Here is a 22,400-nt window from a genome sequence, read left to right on the forward strand (position 1 = left end):
TCCATTTAGGTCAAAATGATTTCTCTTCAAATTCCTTCCCCCAATTTTTAAAAACCTCTTTTATGCACCTAATAACTTTCTACATTTCCACTACTCTGAAGTTATTTGGGCACTTATTTGTGATTCATCCTCCAGATGGATTCTAAGGTCCTTGAAACTATTTTTCACATTTATATCACCAACAAATATCACAGTGCCTGCTTTATAAATTTCTGACTAAGTGAAACACATAAGCTTTAGGGGCTTTGATTCAATAAATCTTTTTTTTTTTTTAATTAAATTTTTTTTTTTTTTAGTGAGGCAATTGGGGTTAAGTGACTTGCCCAGGGTCACACAGCTAGTAAATGTTAAGTGTCTGAGGCTGTATTTTAACTCAGGTACTCCTGACTCCAGGGCCGGTGCTTTATCCACTGCGCCCCCTAGCTGCCCCAATTCAATATATCTTTAACAATGACCATATAACAAGACCATTCTGTACTAAATTTAATCTATAAGTTGTGGACTATTTCCTTTGTCCAGGTTTCAACATACTCAACTTTTAGCTTTAGGGGAAAAATGTGTATTTTTTTTCCTATAGAGAATGTAGAGTGAATAGGAATTGATCTCTTATATTGAACTACCTTGTCCCTCTTCCTTTAGCCAACTATTTCAAATAAAACTTTATAAGGAATTTTAAGAAATCATGCAGCTTACTAAGATTCCGAGAAGACCACAGACATCACTTGTGCCTGTGTTTATTTGCTACTATTGCTTCCTTTTCCCGCTGGCCATGCTCATTACTTCCCACCCTCTCTTGAATCAGGAGGCTTAGGGAAAGCTGAGCAGCTGGTCTCAGAAAATTCACTCAGAGTCAATTCACAAACATGAAAATGAAAGCAAAGCAAGTAAATACAAGGTACATTTATTATTTCATTGTTTATAAATCCACTGTCAATTCTTCCTTTAATCCCTGCACTGATATTTTAGGGGTGTTGGCACAAGAAAACACATGTATTTTCATAAATATATTAAGATTATTTTTTGAGATAAATAAGTACCTGGTTTTGGCAGAGAAGCTAAAACAAATGTGAAGGTTGAAAAGAACATCCAAGTTATTTTGACGACTGGTTTACATACATGGATTGGACCTCTTCAAGAACAGGGGATTTATCATACATTGACATCAGTTCATAAATTGGAATGTAGAAAGGTATGCCATGTAATCATGAGGTTTCCATCCCCAAATAGATTATGTTTTTTTTTTAAAGCTAATGAATTGACACCAGCTTCATATTATAAATAACAAGTGAAAATTATAATAAGTAATTGTAAGTAGTAATTATATTTGAAACTCACCTTATGCCAAGAACTAAGCTAGTTGACACAGTGGAGGAAACAGTGAGGTTGGTGACCTTGCACAGTCTTCCCTCACTTAAATCCAATTCAGTGCAAGTCATGACATCACCTCTTGATGTCATGGTCTTCTTCAAGAATGAAGAACGAACAACAACAATGCCAAGAATCATCAAGTAACTCAAAGTTAACTGGCAAAGTTGGGGAATAGAATGTTTTAGACAAACCCATTTCCTGGTTGCTAGAAAACCATTCTATACTCCAATTTATAATAGCTTTCCTATAAGAATGACACTTCTGAAAACCACTTGTCTGTGATTTTAAAGTGTTAGAATACAATAAAAAACACATAACACTAAAACTGTATTGAACAGCTTGTGACCATGGGTAACAGTGTAGAACTCAAACTGTCCATCTGTTATCCCTTGATTCTTTTCTAGTCATAAATATCCTGTATATCATCTTTTATGCCACTCCTTGTGTACAAGTCATTACTGGTTATGTATCATAGTTTACTCATCCTCAGCAACATATCTTTCCATTGCCACTGATTGCTGTTCAGTCATTTTAGTTTTGTCTGACTTTTTGTGACCCCATTTGGGTTTTTTGTTTTTGTTTTTTATTTTTTGGCAGAGATACTAGAGTGGTTTGCCATTTTCTTCTCCAGGTCATTTAAGAGATGAGGAAAAAGGTTAAGTAATTTGCCCAGATTCACACACCTAAGTGTTTGAGGCCAGATTTGAATTCAGGAAGATGTCTTCTTGATGTCAGGCCCAACACTCTATCTTCTACACTACCTGGCTCGCAAACATTTAGATTTCTCTTATCATTTTTTCTCAGAGATTGTGGTATTCCAGTATTTGTAGCCATATAGAATCACTGGAAAAATACTGGCATTAAAAAGGGAGTTTGGGGGTCTCAGGGAACAGTTGAAAGTATAATTTCCTAAATGCAGTTAAGCCTGCTTTCTTCTATTAAATTTGTGTCCCAGTTCATTTATCTTCAGAGTCTGTCCAAAGTATTTTTGCTTCACAGATGGACAGTGCATTGCCTAGCCAAACAATTATACCCTGGAAAATAAAAATTCTTTATCTGTTTGGTTTTTCCTATGGCTTATTAGACCATTCTCTCTGGAGTGATCAACAATCTTGCTGAGGAAATCTTGTAGTAGACTGGAGCTTGATTCAATCACCAAGCTAGCATGAAAAGGAACATTTAGAGCAGGGGAATCAAACACATGGTCCATGTGCCACATGTGGTCCATATACTCCTTACTGTGGTCCTGACCAGATTAAAATATAATTGAGAAATATTTAACATGAATAAAAATATAACAAAACACAGATCATGGTTTTCCAAGCCAATATGTGACCTGCAGGAATCCTTATACATGGTTTAGTGGCCCCAATTTCTATTTGAGTTTGACACTACTGATCTGGAGGACCTCACCATCCATTAGGAATCACTTGCTTATTTTGACTCTTCATAGCACCAAGAGTTTATGGTATGTTTTAAATATTACATTGGTGGAATAGTTCATAGAGAGTGTCATCTCTAGAGTGTTTTATACATCTCTTAGTATTTCAATTCAAATGTTGTTATTATTCAGATAGCTTCAGTTCTTCCTGATATGCTAGCAGATATGGATCTAGTCTCATTTCATTGACACACACGTACACACACACACACACACACATAAATATCTGATATCTAGAATAGCCAAAACAATTAGTCTAAGATAAACAATTTTAAAGAAGTTAGTTACTCTGTGCATCAATTTATTATTTAATTCTAAAGATAGATTTTCATCTGTATGAAAGAATGGGAGGTTACATAGGATGAACAACTTGTTGATAGTGAGTTAATCTTAAATGCACATTCTGTTTATTTTAATGCCCCTACAAACTTATGAAAAAAATTAAAATGATTCTTAATTTCAAGAGAAACATTAGACTAAAGTCATTAAGGTAATGTGTTGAGCAAGTGTTTTTAAATGTCTGGCATAATATTGGAAGACTAATACTTTTATCTTCTAAATTGATTTGAAATGTAATACCTTGGCTTTGGCCTTAATACATTGTGTGACTTGGAAAAGGGATTTTAATATACAAGTATAGCCATAAGCCATCATTTAAATGATACATTCAAACAGAGGAATATTATACTTCATTTATAATAGTTAATTGTTGTGCTTTTAAAATTTAATTTATTAATCTTTCCCAAATAAATTTCATTGGCATCACACTATATATTCTTTGTCTAGAATAACATTCCAAGTGGGTATAATCACTTTGTTAATATAGTATATAGTGATACAGTATATTTCCTTTGTTAGTAGTCATGAATTTGCTTTGATCTTTTAAAAATAAAAAAGTCAGAAATAAAAATGTTTACAAATGGTTATTTAAAAAAAACACAAGACATAGCAACAAAACAAAACAAATAGGTATAAGTGGTTTTTTCATCTTTATTTGAAAGGTCAAACCCCATTCAGTAATGGTCAAACTGGCTTCAAGAGACTTTTTGTTAGCAGTTAATTATGCTCCATCTTGTATATTTTTATATAGGCCTCTTCCAAGGCATAATTAAGATATGTTGACTAGAGATTTCCACCAGGGTACTGAAGGTTAGTTGGAATTGATATAATTTGCACTCTTTCAGAAGCACTGCTACTACAGAGTTTAGCCCTTCATTAGTTAAAATTGGGAGTTACCAGATGGAATACATTCTTCTCTCTCCCACTCCCTTATCCCCGACTATTGTAGCCTAGGCAAATTTCATCAGCTCTGCGCTGCTCTTCCAACCTGGGCAGCTGTTTCCTTGACAGTGGCCTTTGATATCTTGGTGGCAGGGGCACTCTTGACCTGCCTCAAATGAATTTACCTTCAAAACACGATTCGGAGGCACACTTAATAGTACTTCCCTTGAATGTTTTGTGCTGCTTGCCCCAAGGGCCAAAAGTGGTAGGGATGACTTTGAGTTATTTGAAGCTTCATAAAATATAGTCAGTAAGCTCTGTTTCTAGTTTTCCTTTGAAGTTTGTGGCACTAATATATGAAGAAACTATCAACCAGATAATTTTTTTGCAGTTAATGTTTAATACCAGAATTGACTTTATATGGAATGAGTGTGATGAGCTAAGTACAGAATGAACATATACATATTTTAAACAATTATGAACACAGGCTATTGAAAATATCTGGCAAGTATAACAATTCTGTGGTCATGTGCATTGCTTATCTGTGTTCTGAGGTGGATAGCATCTATGAAATTCTATTTCAGCTGGGTGCAGCAATAGGATAATTTTAGATGAATATTAACAATCGGCATTTATCACTGATGATCTGTGTGCACATAAAGTTTGAACATTTCATACTTTAGAGAGGAAAACATTTCTGTAATTCCGAATCAGACATATAAACCCTCATAAGAGATCAAAATAATTACCCTAACATTTATTTTTTAAAACATAAGAATTTAATGTATAAAGTATTGTAGATAGAGAATAGCAGTATGGCACTTAAGCAAAATTGTGATGATCAAATTTATTTCAGGTGTTTCAATCCAATCCAAATCAACAAAGATTTATTAAATAACTTTTATGCATACTATCTTAGGTCCTAGAGAGAAAAGAAAAATGAAAAAGTTTCTGCTCTTAAGGAACTTACATTCTACCATGAATATAAAACATAGAAAAGGGATAAGTATCTATATACTGATTTGTGGAGAAAAAGGATATTAGCAAGAAGGGCATTAGAAAAACCTTTCTACATGTGAGGTGGCACCTAACATGCAGTCTATGTAAAGTCAGAAAAATGGAAGATACTGCATTTGAGGAAAATCAACTAATCTAGATCATATAAAGGGTAATCAGATGAGAAAAACCTGGGAAAGTAGAAGAATATAGGGTCATTTTGCTTTTGCACCTCACGGTGATGAAGCATGGAATTAATATTTGGTGGCGGGCCTTTTATATGGTAGCTGGGGAGTTAAGTAGAAGCCTTTTTATAAGATCAGGTATAAAGCAGGGTATGTACTATCCCAGTTACTATTTGATACAATGCTAGAAATGCTAGCTATAGCAATAATATGAGAAGAAGAAATTGAGGGAATTAACATAGGCAAAGGAGAAACAAATTATCTCTTTTTTGCGGATGATAATGGTGGTTACTTAGAGAACTCTAGAGAGACTACTAAAATTGACTGAAACAATTAATAAATTCCTCAAAGTTGAAGGATATAAAACAAATACACATAGATCATCATCATTTCTATATATCACCAACAGAACCCAGAATGAAGAGACAGAAAAAGAAAATTAAAAAAATATTTAACATTAATTTAATTTAAATTTAAAATAAAGTCTATAAAATACTCAAGAGTCTATATATCAAGAAACACACAGTTCCTGTCACATAGTAGGCATTTAAAAAATGTTCATTGATTGATTGTTTGACACAGGAGCTATGTGAATCCAACTAAAATATGCTTTAGGGAAATAAAGACAGACAACTAATTGCATGAATATTAATTACTCATGGGTAGGCTTATCCAATACAATATAAATTCTAGTACTTATTAAGTGACATACCAATCAAAGTGACAAAGGATTACATTATGGATCTAGAAAAATAATAATGAAATTCACCTAGAGGAACCAAAGAGCTTGTAGCTCAAGGGAAATAATAAAAAAAAGTTATAAGAAAGACTAGCTGTCAGATGTTAAAGCCAATACTACAAAGCCATAATCATCAAATTTTGGTACTAGCTAAGAAATAAGCCAATCACTGGAATACATTTTATAACATATATAGTAGCTATTGAAGCTAGTAGCCTGTGGTTAAATAAAGGTAAAGACCACAGTTATTGGGATGAAGACTCACTTTAGATAAAAAATTACTTGAAAAATTGGAAATTAGCTTGGTAAAAGTTATATTAATAATTAATTATTATGTTGACTTGATACTACCATCGTCTATCATCCTCTTGCTTTTCTAACAGCTTTTGTATGTTCTTCATCAACTCCTCTTTTCTATTAAAATGGAAATTACTTAAAGGACTTTATACTAATAACAGAAGCTTGTGTTTCTACAATACTTTCTGATACCCAGAGTGCTTTTTCTCACCACACCCCTGTGAGAGAGATGGCGCAATGTTATTACCTCCATTTAACAAAGGAGGCAACTGAGGTTCGGAGGGGCTAAAGCTCTGACAAAGGGCACATAACCAGTAAACCAGAGAGCTGCGATTAGAAGCCCAGGTTTTCAGACTACAAATCCAGTGTTGTTTCCATTACATCATGCTGCTTCCTCCCTCCCTTCTCTGTGTCATTATTCTCTTAGCAAAACAAAAATAAAATTTGTAGCATATTTACTATTTATGTTGGAACTTACAGAACAGGTACTTTTAACTGCTTGAGAGCCAAACATTTTGTGTTTGTTTGCTTTCCTAACTACGTAATACAGATCAGCTGGAATTATTTTGATCAAACTTTGAGGATTATAGAAGAAAAGAAACAGCTTAGAGTGATTTGGAAAGAATTCTCATACTTTAAGGCCTGCAGGTACAACTCCTTTAGTCTTGGAGTATTATTTTTAGTAAATGAAATATCTGATCAAATGAGAGATAAAAAGCTGAACTCTTGAAAAGATGCAAAGAGTAGACAATGTGGACTTTAAAAAGTCACCAAGAGGTGAATCAAATCAGCCTGGAATGTCAGTAGAAGTGATAAAATTAATTGGTCAAGAATATGACAGTTCCAACTGTCCTTGGATAGAAACCTGTAGGGGAAATAGGTGGCACAATGGATAGAATGCTGGGCCTGGAGTCAGGAAGACTCATCTTTGTGAGTTCAAATTTGTCCTTAGAAATTTACTAGCTGTGTTACCTTGGGTAAGTCACTTAACTCAGTTTCCTCATGTGTAAAATGGTGCTGGAGAAGAAAATGCAAACTACTTCAGCATTTTTGTCAAGAAAACTCCAACTGGGGTCTTGAAGAGTCAGATATAACTGAAATGACTGAACAACAACAAACTACAACAACGATAACAAGAAAGTGCTCATATAAAGAAGCTATCAAGTTTCAGATGATTTTATTTATTAACCGAAGCTAGAAGCAATGCTAGTGTTGGCATCTCCATTTTATAGATAAGGAAACTGAGGCCAGAGATGTTTAATGATTTGCCTGAGATGACTTAGCTAGCAAAGTGGTAGAGTTGAAAGTGGAATCCAGATCCTTCTGACTCCTCAGCTAAAACCCTTTTCTCTATGGCACTCTGCCTTTAATTGGTATTGTTTTTTTTAATTTAGAAATGACTGTTATATTAGAAAAAAACCTTTCATTTTAATAGCAATAGTTTATTGAGTGGTTACAAGGTACAAAGTACAAAGTAGGCATAGATTTAATAGTCTGTTTAATTATACAGCAGGGGACTTTCTGCTTGTATACACAATGAAGATGGGTACATCACACATTAATCTTTTCAGCCATAACTGTACACGCATATCCTAAACACTTAAGAGTTTTATCAGTCTAGAAAATGAAGCGTAGGTTCTGTATGCATTTCTCTACTCCCTAAACAATATATCTGACTATATTTTTCAATATTTATATTTTCAATGAACTTAAAGTTTCTCTTGTTTTGTATAGCATAAAGAATGGTGGTACATGGATGAAAAAATGTATTCACTGACTTTTCTTGGGAATTATGAAGATAAATTCATTTATGCCTATAAATTCATTTTGCCCAATATATCAAACTAAGTGCTATGCTTATGTGGGAACTTAATAAGTCTGGTTACAATTTCTTTGTGGGAAATGGGGGAAGAGAAGATATTTAAAGGCACACAAGAATAAACTTATTTTTAAAAATAATAGTCACTTATATATTGGATTGTGAATAGATTTTTAATCACATATGCATCGATGTCTTAACCCTAAAGAAAGACCAGAAATAAGCATGACCTGTAAAGTTAATAGCAGAGCATTTGGTCAAATATTTAGTTATTAAAAAGATCATCTTGCACCATTCAACAGATGAAGAAATGGAGGGCCAGAGAAATTAGTTGATTCATGGGAAAGGTAGATAGGTAGAATAAGCATCAGAACTAGCACTTCAACTCAAGTCCTCTTTCTCAAAATGTAATACACTTTTTTTGGTAGGGCAATGAGGGTTAAGTGACTTGCCCAGGGTCACACAGCTAGTAAGTGTTAAGTGTCTGAGGCCAGATTTGAACTCGGGTCCTCCTGAATCCAGGGCCAGTGCTTTATCCACTGTGCTACCTAGCTGCCCCACACTTTTCATTTTATCATGCTGTCTCCTACTTCTCACCCTGTCTATGAATTAGTTTACATTTCTATTTTCACCAGCAAACTTACCCTCCCTAAGGGCTTTGAGCTGAACATGGCATCGGAATGACAGGTTCTTTCTTGTTGTTGGAGTTGAGTTGGAAAGGACCTCAAAGACGAATTAGGAAAACCAATATCTGAACAAGAATCCTGTGTACAGCATACTTGAAAAGTTGTGCCTAGCCTTTGCTAGGAAAGAGTGTTGATTCTAGAGTAGAAAAGGACATAGAAAAGGGACATATATTAAAATCCTGCCTCTGATGCTTACTACCTGTGTGTACTTGTGTGGTCAATCAATTACTAAACATTTATTAAGTGCCTACTATGTGATAGATGCTGGGAATACAAAAACAAAGGATGAAACAATCTCTACATGCAAGGAGCTTACCTTCTAACTGAAGCAGCTAGGTGGTACAATTGTTAGAGTGCTGAACCTGGAGTCAGTAACACCCAAGTTCAGTCTGGCCTTGGACACTAAGTAGATGTGTAACCCTGGACAAGACACTTAACGTCTGTCTGCTTCAGTTTCCTCATCTAAAAATGGAGTTAATAATAGCACGTACATCCCAGGATTGTGAGAATAAAATGAGATAATATTCATGAAGTGTTTTGTAGTTCTTAAAGTGCTATCTAAATGCTGGCTATTATGGTTCTAATTGGTCAAGTCATTTGACCACCCTGGTCCTCAGAATGAGGGAGTAGTACCAGATGACCTCTGTATTCCTTTCCAGTTTTAAATCTGTGATGTCCTACTACATATTAAGGTAATGCTTTTTGGGGCAGCTAGGTGGCGCAGTGGATAAAACACCGGCCCTGGAGTCAGGAGTACCTGAGTTCAAATCCGGCCTCAGACACTTAACACTTACTAGCTGTGTGACCTTGGGCAAGTCACTTAACCCCAATTGCCTCACAAAAAAAAAAAAAGGTAATGCTTTTTGTTCTTGTGTAGCTTGATTTATTATGAAGCTTTTTTCCCATTATTCCTAAATCTCCTCCTTTACAATATATGCATGTTCTGTTCTGTAACTCTGAGTAGAGCAAATCTAATCTCCTTTTCAAGTGTCAGTCTTTGAAACACTTGAAGACAGCTAACATTTCCTGAGTCTTCTCTTCTCTATGCTACACACCATTAGCTCTTTCAACCAATCACCAAAGAGAATGATCTCAGGTCTTTACAAATCCTGATCACCCTTCTACAGATGCTCTCCCTATGATCAATAGCCTTTCTAAAATGTGGCACCCAGAACTGCCCACCATTTTGTAGAAGTTTTCTGAACAGGGCTAAGTGCAATGAGACAATAACCTGCCAAGGCCTAAAGACCAATGTAGGAAAAGATGATTTATTATATTGTTTGTGGAAAATTATTATAACTGTATAAAACCAACCCTATGTGATTAAACTTTGCACCCAGTGCCTGACCCCAGTGACTTTCTAGGAGTGCTGAAAGAAGGTATTTTGGGTTTCCCCAGGTCTTGGATCCATCCAGGGTCATCGTCTTTTGTGTTCCCACCCTCAGACCTTGCAATGGGTCCACTCAAACTTGTGTTCTGCATTTACCTAAGTTTTATTCAATGTTTACAGTTACTAATATCTATCTAAATCTACCTTGCTTTTAAGCTGCCTTCTCAGCAACCTTGCTTAACTGTATCCATGTGGTACATGTGCCAGAACCCTTGTCTAAATCCTATATAAGGTAAACCTTACAGAGTCTAGACAGGAGAGAGCCATACCTCTTTTCTGGCTCATTCTCTTCTACCAAATAACTTAATAAATTTCTTTCTAAAACCAAAACTTTCAGATTTTGGGGTTTGTTCTGAAGAACAACAATGTTCTTCTTAATGCAGCTCCAGATTACATTTACATTTTTAATAACATGTCACACTGAAGTCAATTAAAATACTGCTGAGCTTTTACAAATTGATATGTAAGGCACACCTTATGCATCTTATACATATGATCTTGATTTTTAAAAAACACAAGTGTAATAAAACTTTATATTGATTTAGTCAATTAAATTAATTTTGTCAATTCATTTATTAAATTTAATCTTATTAGGTTAGCCATGAACCTCCCTGTGAAGATTTCTTTGTGACTTTTTTTATTCTCACACACTATTGAATTGTGGGGACGTATATACAACTGTGGTGAGCCTTGCAAGCTAGGTTAAGTAATTCAGGATTCAACCAGCAATCACTGGGGAGCCATTGAAGGATTTGGAGCAGAAATTAGTATTACGTTACCAGCATTATGAGTTAGGAAGATTAATTTGTTATTGGTATGAAGAGTAGATTAGCACAAAAAACTCAAGCAGGGGTATAACAGATAATAAATTATTGCAATTGTAGTCCTGATAATGAGACAGTACAAACTTTAATTGGGTGATGGTGCAAAAATAAAAAATGAGATAAATTGCAGAGTATACCTTCTAGTAACACATTGCATTACTAATAGGATTTTCCCACTAGTCAGCTCTAAGGATAGGGGACAGGGAAGAATCAAAAAAGATTTGGAGGTTTCCTAGGTGTGATAGGTTGTAGAATGATGGTGACATTAAACAAAAATAGGTATGTTAAGGAAGGAGCATGTTTTATGAGAAAGGTAATGATCTTGATTTAGGACAATTGTGAATTTTGGTTTGTGGCAGAAGCAATGTACTAACTGCTTCCCTAAAGCCTAACATTGGTTAGTTTTTCTTTAAAAGGTATTGTGACCAATCTGAAGACTCAGTTGGCTCAGGGAATTAAAGGCTCAGCCTCTTGACATTGCTTTCTGGTCACCCAACAGCTATGGATTGATGCCAATGGCTCCCTTTGACTCTTGTCCACACACAATGGCAATTCAAGTAAGGAAGTTTCACTCAGTTGAATCAACTCAAGTTGTTCTCATTGTTTATCCTTGTTCAATATCCTTCTTCTGCTAAGGCTAAGTAAATTTCCTTTTGTTAACTACAGAATGAACTACTGGTGTTTCATTTTGTTCTAATATTGAACTGAATTCACCAGCAGACTGGCCTAATTCAGACCCATCATAGAACAAGTTAGCAGGACAGTCAGAGCAAGATGTCTAGCAGTCAGTTAGAATTTTAGTTTTAAAAACTAAGAGGATATAGTAAGGCTGCAAAAGTATATCTAGATTCATTTACACAGGGGTGATGCTACAGGAGCATATGAAGTTGCCAAGGGAAAAGAGCAAAGGACCAAGCTTTGGGGGATGTCCACATTTAGGGGGCAAGTAGAGAGAAAAAGTCTAATAAAAGAGATGGCAGGAGACATCAGAGATGTATAGGAGGAGAATCAGGACTATACACTAGTAGATGGGAGAAAAGGAGAGTTTCAAAAAAGAGGATAGTTGTTTCAAATGTTGCAGACAGGGCAAGAAAAGAAAAGTGAGGGCTAAGAAAAGGACATTACATTTGGCAATTAGGTGATGACTGACCTTTTGGGGAGCAGTTTCATTCAGAAGAATGGTGGGCCAAATTGCAAAAGGAATAAAATGACAGTGAAGAAATAGAGGAATTAAATTGAGATTAAATATTAAGAATTTTGGCTGGAAGGGGGAAGAGAAAGGATAGTAGCTTAAGGGATGGCAGGTTGTGAAGCAGGATTTTCTTTTTCAGGATGGGGGAGACCTAAACATATTTGTGGACAGAAAAGAACCAATGGAAAGGGTGAGATTAAAGATGAAAGTGGGAAAAGGGATAATTGATGGAACAAGATTTAGGAGGAGGTAGGAATAGAAAGGATCAAAAGGCTAATCAAGCACTGAGTAGTGAATAGGAGCTGTACAAATCATTATCTAATTATGCTGCATTTACCAGAAAACAGGTGCCTGATTATACATTGGAAAAGATGGATAAAGTATTGAATTTGTTTATGAGGAAAGATGATTCTTATAATCTATTTCTTTTTGTGATTGGCCTTTCAATGTTTCATTTGGTACTCTCCAATTTATTCTATAAAACCTAAAGCTAGTTTGCAAAAAGCTTACCATGTTAACCAAAGCATCCAAAGATTAAAGTGGAAGGAGAATACAAAGAAGATTGATGAAAAATGGGGGAATAAGACCTGTCAACATATCTATTAAAAGCGATTTTCTTCTTTGAGATAGTGGAATCTCCCCAGGTGGACACTAACACAGTCCTTAATGTGCCACATAGGAATGTGTAAATGGCACTAAGGAAAAAAACAATGGAAAGAATGATAGGACTAGACTACAGAAGAGGTCCATGCTGGACCCTTTTGCAATTGATAGTCTTCTCCCAGATCAGACATCCCTGATTCTCCTTGACTTGGTCAACTATGTCATTGCACGGGTACTTCCCTCTCTAAACATCCCTTTCCCCACTTTTCAGCTCTTTTTTTATTATTTGTCTTTACCCATTAGAATGTGGACTCCTTTAGGACTCGTCCACGTACATGTATGTGTGTGTATATTTGCTGTATTTGTATTCCCATTCCTTAGCACAGTATGGGGCACATAGTAAGTGCTTAATAAATGTTTAATTGATTGACTGTTGAAGGTAACATAATCTGAAGGGCATTGATGGATCAATTAAATTTTTTTTCAATTTTTTTCAATTAAATTTTTTTAAAAAGAATCATCATCATCACAGAAGTGCTTTAATTTTAATTTCTATAATTATTTGTAATTTATAGTGTTTGTTTCACATTGTTATAGATAGCCTAATTTTCTTTCTTTGAGAACCATTTATTGGTATCCATAGAGCATTTGTGAATTGCATCCGCCTCTTTATTAGTTATGTGTTGCAGCCTACCAATTTTTATGACATCACTATTAGAAAAATGGTTTTTAATAATAAAACAATGGTTTATAAATGTAAATTTGAAAGTGAAAATTTAGATATTACTACTAAAATAAGGTTGACATCAATGACTACTCACTCACATGTCCACTTTCTCACACTTATAATACATTTATAACATTTAAAGACTATCTTTGATGACAATATGTTGGGGAACCTGGAAGGCTTTACAGCCCACATATTTATATTCACTTGACTTACAGGTACAGAAAACACAAGGTCCCTTTATGCATTTGTTGATTATAAAAACAAACAAACATTTGTACTCCAATAAGATGTCTCTAATGTACACGTTATGATCAAGTAAGATTCCTTCATGATTATTACAATAGAGAGCAAGTCTTTGATCCTCTGAAATGTTACTTTCAATAAGTGAATACCATCTAATTTGAGAAGGAGAATACTAATAATGAGGGAGCTCAAGAAAGTCTTACCATAGGAGGTGAGCACATGAGCTGAGCCTTGAAGGCAACTGAGGATTCTAATAAGTGAAGCATGCAGGAAACACATTGCAAGCCCAAGGGATATATCGTCTGTGTGAAAAATCAAAGAGGTGAGTGATGGATTCCTCTGAGTCTGAGAACAACAAGTAGAGAACATTGGATAGAGTATAAAATGTACATTTAGTCTGAAAAGGTAGTCGGGAGCCTGACTTTACAGTCTGGCTGTAAAGTTCTTTACAGGATTTTAAGTGCTAAGCTGAGAAGTTTGTATTTTATCCTAGAGGCAATAGGTAGCCACTGAGGTTTCTTGGGCAGGGGAGGGACAGAGTGCAGTTTAGGGAGATAATTTTTATAGGTGTGGAGGATAGATGACATAGGAGAGGCACTAGAAGCCAAGAGCTCAATTTAGAGGGTCTTGTAATAAACTAGGTAAAAGGTGATGAGAGAGAAGTTCACTAAAGGTGTCTACCATGGTCAAGGAGGATACCCAATATGAATACGAATGAAAGAGGAATTCCTTATGGATAATAGGTCCATTAGATACTCATGAATGCACTTTGATACCTGGAACATTTCAGAGACTCCTAAATTAGATTGCAAAAGAGGTTAAAAATCCATAGCATAATGGGTAGAAAACTGGCCCCAAAGTCAATAGTACGTGGGTTTGTCTTACTTCTACCACACAATGGTTGTGTGATCTTGAACTCAGTGTCTCAGGCAACACACTAAGAGTATAAATTGCTGAATATTTGGTGGAAGGTTTTTTTCTCACCAAGAATTCCTCCCCATATCAATGAAATCCTAGTCTGGATAAGAAATAATCCTCACTCTACCCTATAACACTCTTCTAAGAATCAAAATTATAGGTTACCCAAAGGGCAATGAAGAAAAGCATGGTTTGTGGAAATATGCTTCAGTGTGCTACATATAGAGAATTGTACATAAGGAATTTTAGGAGAGGTCTCATGAAAATAATGTATGACCAGGAACAGTGGGGAACAAGTCATACAGCAATAGTGAGGAGTTTCAGGTAGGTTCACTTGAAAGAGATTTGAAGGAAGGTTCCTAGCACTGTGGGTAGAGTCGCCTGTGAAAGACTGAAGAGAGGGTATGGACTAGAGAGAATGGATGGTTGTAATCTTTATTGGGGGCAGCTAGGTGGTGCAGTGGATAGATCGCTGGCTCTGAAGTTGGGAGGATCTGAGTTCAAATATCACCTCATACACTTGCTAGCTGTGTGACCCTGGGCAAATCACTTAACCCCAATTGCTTTAAATATCCAGGGCCATCTCCAGTCATCATGATTTTCATATATATATATGTGCATGTATGTATGTATGTATGTATGTATGTGTGTATATATATATATATATACACACACGCACACACACATCATGTATAAATATGTGTGTATGTGTATATGCACATACACACACACATATAAAAATCAAGATATTGCTACTGGACCGAGATGGCTCTGGAAGAGAGAGTAAATTTGGTTACCCTTTTTGAAAATGAAGGACAAACAACAACAACAATCTGTACTGATGGAGGCAGTGCCCACATTGATTAAATTGGAGATCCACTGAACAATGGACTAAACAATAAACATATTTTTTTAACACTTTTTTTTTGGCAGGGCAATGAGGGTTAAGTGACTTGCCCAGAGTCACACAGCTAGTAAGTGTCAAGTGTCTGAGGCTGAATTTGAACTTAGGTCCTTCTGAATCCAGGGTTGGTGCTTTATCCATTGTGCCACCTAGCTGTTCCCCAACAATGAATATATATATATATATATATATATATATATATATATATATATATATATATATATTTTTAGTGAGGCAATTGGGGTTAAGCGACTTGCCCAGGGTCACACAACTAGTAAGTGTGTCTGAGGCCGGATTTGAACTCAGGTACTCCTGACTCCAGGGCCGGTGCTTTATCCACTGCGCCATCTAGCTGCCCCAACAATGAATATATTTTAATGTTAGACAATGCATTAGGTTTCAGTATCCAGGTATCACAAGGGCATCACCTTTGGTAGATTCCTATAGCAGCTGACAGGAGAAAATGTTTGATTCCCCAAGAAGGATACAATTAACTGAATTTTTTTGAAATTTGAAGTTTGAATTTCAGTTTGAAATTGGTTAGAGCCTTTAAAATAGTGCCATTTGACCATCTTAATGTTTAGCTTGGTTTTGGCACTAAAAATTGTTATTTAATTGAACAGTTATGATAGGTCCCCATGATTACCCTTATTGTAGAGAGAAAGCTAAGCACCTGCTCATCCATTCTGAGCATTCAAATGACTGATGACAGAGGTAACTTGATAGAGCTAGCTCACCAAACAGCAAAGATAAGGCTTGAATACTTCCCAGATCTAAATTGATACCTAAGTGAACAGTCCATATTCCCCAACTTGCTTTGTTAAAATTATACGAGCCATACCAAAGTCTAATGAGGGAGCTGCTGCCTTTGCAGCATGATTGGAACACTGGTATGTATTTCTGTAAATGGGAGAAAGGAAGAGGGAAGATGAAGATGTAGAGATTTTAATCTTTTCACTCATAAAGCAAAAATGGTAGAATCCCTGCATTTCATTCAAGCTATCAGCTTTGACCAGCCCCTGGGAGGGCAGAGCTCAGACACTAGGAGGGGGCTTTATGGTTCCAGAGCTTGTTTTAAATCCACCTAGATTAAAGCACGAAATAGCCAGACTGGCTAGTTTTTTAGTCAAAGAAAAAAATCTGCCATGTTTGATAACTCTGGTAAAGGCTTTTGTGGTTTAGGGTGGTGCTGCTGATGCAGTGTCTGCCATCTGTTTCTTAAAGCATCCTTACTGCTCCTTCATCCAAGTTTTTAGCAAAGATCTGGCAGTGCCCTGTTGTTTGCTAACCAGACATTAGAATCTCTTTGACAGATGCTTCCCTTTGAGAATGATATTCTGAGCCTACAACTTGATTCTAAGTCCTCTGGCCTACAACAACAATAATAGATAACACAGACATACATACACACATACACACATATTACTTTAAGGTTTGCAGGCACTTGTCATATATTTAATTGATATTTATGACAACCCTATTAGGTATTTGGTATCATTATCCCTATTTTACAGATGAATTAACTGAGTTAAAGCTGAGTATGACTTGCCCAGTGTTCCATAGATAATAAGTATCTGAGGTAGGATTTGAACACCGGTTTTCCTGACTCCCAGGTGAACGAGCTGTTCATTATACCACCTAGCTGCCTCTGTAGCTATAAGTTTAAAGTAACTTCACCAGGTAATTTCACCTGCTAACCATTTCTACATATATATATTTTTTGGGGGTGGGAGGAAATTGGGGTTAAGTGACTTGCCCAAGGTCACACAGCTAGTAAGTGTTAAGTGTCTGAGGTTGGATTTGAACTCAGGTCCTCCTGACTCCAGGGCAGGTGCTCCATCCACTGTGCCACCTAGCTGCCCCCTCTAACATATATTTTTAAAGAGGTTCCTAAATATCTGTGTTATGGCAGATATCATCAGATGGCCACTGGCATTTAGATATGAATGATAAGCAAATGGCCTTTATAAGCAGAAATAAAACAATCCCTTGGCTATCTGACCAAACAATGAGATTGTCCTTAGCAGTATTCAAATAGCAGTGTCTGCTGTACATCTAGTGACCTAGGACTCTCTCTGAAAGAAAGCTTTCCATACCTTTAGGAAGTTGGCAATGCTTACTTTCTACATCCACATTCTTTCATTTTTCTTCTAAAATGAATACATGATAACATTAAATTCTCCCTCTGTATTTTTCTCTCTCTCTTCGTTTCTCTTTTCTTCTCTCTTCTCTTCTCTCCTGTATTCTCTCTCCCGTCTCTCCTTTATATATTCTCTCTCCTCTCTCCTCTCCTTCTCTGTCTCCCCTTTCTCTCCTCTTTCTCTCCTTTCTTGCTTTCTCTGTGTCTCCCCTTTCTTTCTCTCTGTCTCTGTCTGTCTCTCTCTTCCCCTCTTTCTCTCCCTCACCCCTCCCCCTGTCACACACATATTACATACTCCTTTCTTCTTCTTTTTTTTAATCCCAAAGGATTCACAGAGCAGGCTGTGCTACAGCTGCTGTGTTTTCCACTGGTTCAATTGGCAGTTACCTACTGTGTGGAGTTGCTAGGAGAAGGTGAATAGTCAGAATTACAGCATCAGTTGATGTACATATTCTTTTTGTAACAACCTGTGGAGCTCTATGGTCTCTTCTGCAGGGATTTATACAGTGCTTTCAATCTGCTGACACGAATGCCTATTTGCCGGTTTGAGGGAAGCATGGCATATTTTTAAGGGTTGGTTATAGATCAATTAAAAGACAAAAGCCTTGGCATTTAAGTAGGTACTTTTTTTTCTCAGGGTGGTGCTGCTGATACTGGTTCCTACCATCTGTTTTCTTTTTGCATCCTGCTCCTTCAGTTTAGAGACAGCTCCAGCTTTTCAGAGTACTGAGCCATTCACATTTCCCCTGCATGATCATAAATTTGAGTAAACTGTAGGAATGCTTCTGTGCTTTCATGCATGTCTTAATAATGAGTGAATTGCGCTTGGGAAGAGCCTGGACATACAGGAGTCAGTAGTACAGTAGCTGGCTCACATGTATGGATTTTACTTGTGAGATCAGAGGAGCTTGTTTATACTGCTGTCTGCTTGTGAAGGGACAGAAGCAGTGAATCTGTCCATTAAAGTGAATGGCAATTCTAGCAGGAGCTTTCCTCAGCTTTGAAAATCTGATAGGCTTTGATATATGAGCAATGCTAGCATATAATATGTGTGGATCTTTTCAGCTTGGTAGTGGACTAAGGAATGCTTGTACTTGCTGCTGAACCTGACTATAACTGTATTGCCACAGGAGAGTTATCATGGGGTCTACTGCTACAGAAATCGAGGAGCTGGAAAACACCTCTTTTAAGTACCTTATAGGAGAACAGACTGAAAAAATGTGGCAACAACTGAAAGGAATGTGAGTAGACTGCTTCTGGGTTGTTGTTTTTTTCTTTGAGGTGGGGGGAAAGATCTACTGAATATTAAGATGACATCAGTATCTAAGAGTTACTTGAGAGCCATTATTATTTATCTCTCAGGGATGATGCTTTCATTGGAGAGCAGTCTCTTAAAGATTTTCTTTGAAAAAGATGAATGTTTCAATATTAGCCAACAACTTGTTAGAAAAATGGAAATCTTACTGCACCTGCTGCTTTTGCTTTCATTTACTTATAGGTAACTCCCAGAAAATTCACTTAACTATTACATTGCATGATACCTGTTACACATGTGCCTGCTTTAGACATAGCATGTTGAGATAGATCTAGTAAATGGTGATCAGCTCTTTACATATTACTTTGAAGTGAATAGAAGATTTTGCTCTGGAAGATAGAAATATAGCTACTGTTCATTATTCTTGTGAATTAGTGGATCAGGGTTAAGCGAATAATGAATTATTGCTGACCTTATCATCATTTTCATCACACTTTGTCTTAAAATTATTTCCGTGGAACAGGTGTTTCAATGGTAAGTATTCCAGCAACATGCCGGACTTGCTAGAGAGTTTCTGTTTTAAATTAGTCAGGGTACCATTTCTACCTAGAGAGAGCCTGTGTTCCTCCCAGTATGTAACTCCATTCAAATAGCACTTACAGCATGACTTTGGAGCTCTTTCCCCAGAATAGATCACTTAAATGCCTGAATCAAACTTCATTAGCTGGTTTGGTTAAAAAAAAACAACACACTTTTTTTTTTTTCAATTTTTTCTACCTGTCAGGGTCTTTGGCTGTTATTTCTCAGATTAGCACACCATGTTTGCAAGCATCCCTTCAGCTGCACAATGATTTAAGAGTTAGAGATTAGCATTTGGATAGAGATTTGAAACATCAGGATTTAAAGGTCATGTTACAAATCTGCATATTTTTTCTCTACACAAAGGAGAACATGTTCTTTCTCATAAATTCATACTTAAAATTCTATTATCTTTCAGAATTGAGATATGTTTAGTAGTCATCTTCAAGAGACTATGTTTACTTGCTTTTAAAGAAATATTTTCTCCCAAGAACAGGTCAAATTTGTGAACTAATTCTGATATTTAGCAATGTCTGTGACTTGGGAAGGGGATTGGATTTGTGGTTTCATTGGGATAGAGAACACCTGGGCAAGGAAATTCCCTGTACTGATGCAGGTCAGCATCTCCTCTGCAGCTTAATGTTTTAGGGAGTCGCCTAGAACATTGACAGGTTAAGCAACTTGCCCAGGTTCACAAAGCCAGTATCTGTCAGAGGGGAGGACTCGAATCCAGATCTTCCTAGGTTTGAGGCTCTTTGTATCAGCAAAATCATATTGCTTCTCCCTCTGCAGCTTATTACATTTTTTAAAAAGTGGCAAAGTTTCCCAGAAAATGGTAAGTTTCTTTCTCACTTTCCCAACTGAATTGGAAATTATCAGGTAGTTCTACATATTATTTAGAATGTGCATTTTACATTTAGAATATTTTAAGAAATATTTAAAGGATGAGTATTTCAATATTAGCAACTAATGTGTAGGAAAAATGCAAATTTTATTTTACCTGCTGCTTTCACTTTCGTTTACTAATAGGTAACTTCCAGGGCAGCTAGGTGGTGCAATGGGTAGAGCACTGGTCCTGAAGTTAGGAGGATCTGAGTTCACATCTAACCTCAGACACTTACTAGCTGTGTGACCCTGGGTAAATCACTTAACCCCAATTACCTTAAAAAAATACATACTGGGCCATCTTCAGCTGTCTTGATATATATCTTTTTTTTTTTTTTTTTTTTTGCAGGGCAATGGGGGTTAAGTGACTTGCCCAGGGTCACACAGCTAGTAAGTGTCAAGTGTCTGAGGCTGGATTTGAACTCGGGTACTCCTGAATCCAGGGCCGGTGCTTTATCCACTGCACCACCTAGCTGCCCCCTTGATATATATTTTGCCACTGGGCACAGATGGCTCTGGAGGAGAGAGTGAGGTTGGTGACCTTGCACAGCCCTCCCTCACTTAAATCCAACTGAGTTTGAGTCATGACATCACACTAATGTCATGGTCCTTTTTGAAAATGAAGGACAAACAACAAGGTAACTCCCAGAAAATTCACTTACCTGCTATATTGCATGATACCTGTTACACATGTGTCTTCTTTAGACATATTATGTTGTTATAGGGAAAGTAAATATTGATCAGCTCTTTACATATTATTTTGAGGTGAATAGAAGATTTTGCTTTCGCAGAGAAGGTGTGGATCTGAAGTAGCAGAGCAAGTCTCTACTGGGAGTTCTATAAGCCAATGATTTCACAGGTCTGGTCCAAAAGAAAAAAAATTAGGCTAGAAGCTTTTTTTCACAAGCAGCTCTGAAACTCTCTAGTGCAAGAACACGTTCTTTTTTCTTTCTTTTTTAATAAAAGTATTTTATTATTTTCCAGTTACATGTAGAGATAGTTTTCAACATTTGTTTATATAAGATTTCTAATTTCAAATTTTTCTCCCTCCCTCCCCTCCCTCTCCCCTTCCCCTAGACAGCAGGTAATTTGATATAGGTTATATAACAAGAACACATTCTAATAGTATAAACAATAATTTTTCAAAAAAGAATAATAGAGAAAGGTAGCCATATTATTAAATTAGAGAGGGAATAGCTACTGCTAAGATACCAATAAGAAGGAAGGAATAAAAGGAAACTGAAGGGAATGGGAGTCCAGGTGTTTAGGGTGAAGATTTTTTTTTTTTGGTGAGGCAATTGGGGTTGAGTGACTTGCCCAGGGTCACACAGCTAGTAAGTGTTAAGTGTCTGAGGTCTGATAGAGCGCCGGTGCTCTATCCACTGCGCCACCTAGCTGCCCCCAAGAATTTTTTTAATGATGTTTTAAGAGTAGATAATAGTTGGAATGAATTAATTTACACAGTGAACTACTGCAGATCAAACACCATCATTTAGCAAAACTGCAGAAGCATCCAAATTGGTCTGTGGCATCTTTAGTCAAAAAACTTGAACACATGTTTTTACATTTCTTGTATTCTTTCTACTTAAAAACAAACTTTGTGTGTCAATTTTCTAGCTCATCCTTATTCTTCCTTTATCATTGGACACTCCAGGGAAAAACTATATCATGAAAAATTAAAATCATAGTAGTCATAGTAAAAAATAGATGTTTAGTAGCTCTAAAATGGATTTACTTGTTGAAAAACTTTTGATATGAAGTTATTTGCCCATGTAGTTACTCATTACTCATTTTATTATATTAGTAATGGAAGGAGTTGGGGAAAATTCATGTTTATTTACATCTTAGAAACTGATAAATAATGTGTTAATAAAATTCTTAACTTTACAAGTATCTTGGGCCCATTAATGCTAATCTATACAGATGACTGACTATTTTGCCCAAATTGCCAAGGAATTATTTTGACAGTTACAAACACTGGCTAT

At 36.2% G+C, this 22,400-nt stretch overlaps 1 protein-coding gene across 3 annotated transcripts in view; it reads left to right on the plus strand.

Annotated features, from left to right (window-relative positions):
• The first annotated feature begins 18,005 nt into the window (after positions 1 to 18,005).
• PDE1A (phosphodiesterase 1A) overlaps positions 18,006 to 22,400 on the plus strand; it is a 485,907-nt gene continuing 481,512 nt past the window's right edge. The window contains exons 1-2 of one of the 3 annotated variants that reach the window (XM_043996942.1): positions 18,006 to 18,109; positions 18,827 to 18,937. In XM_043996942.1, the coding sequence (XP_043852877.1) occupies positions 18,837 to 18,937 (101 nt within the window). In that variant the 5' untranslated portion in view covers positions 18,006 to 18,109; positions 18,827 to 18,836. Of the gene's footprint in view, positions 18,110 to 18,170; positions 18,313 to 18,365; positions 18,420 to 18,826; positions 18,938 to 22,400 lie in introns of those variants that run through there. The other 2 variants (XM_043996940.1, XM_043996941.1) reach the window with 2 other exon arrangements.

This window comes from Dromiciops gliroides, chromosome 3 (assembly GCF_019393635.1).
Source record: "Dromiciops gliroides isolate mDroGli1 chromosome 3, mDroGli1.pri, whole genome shotgun sequence".
NCBI lineage: Eukaryota > Metazoa > Chordata > Mammalia > Microbiotheria > Microbiotheriidae > Dromiciops > Dromiciops gliroides.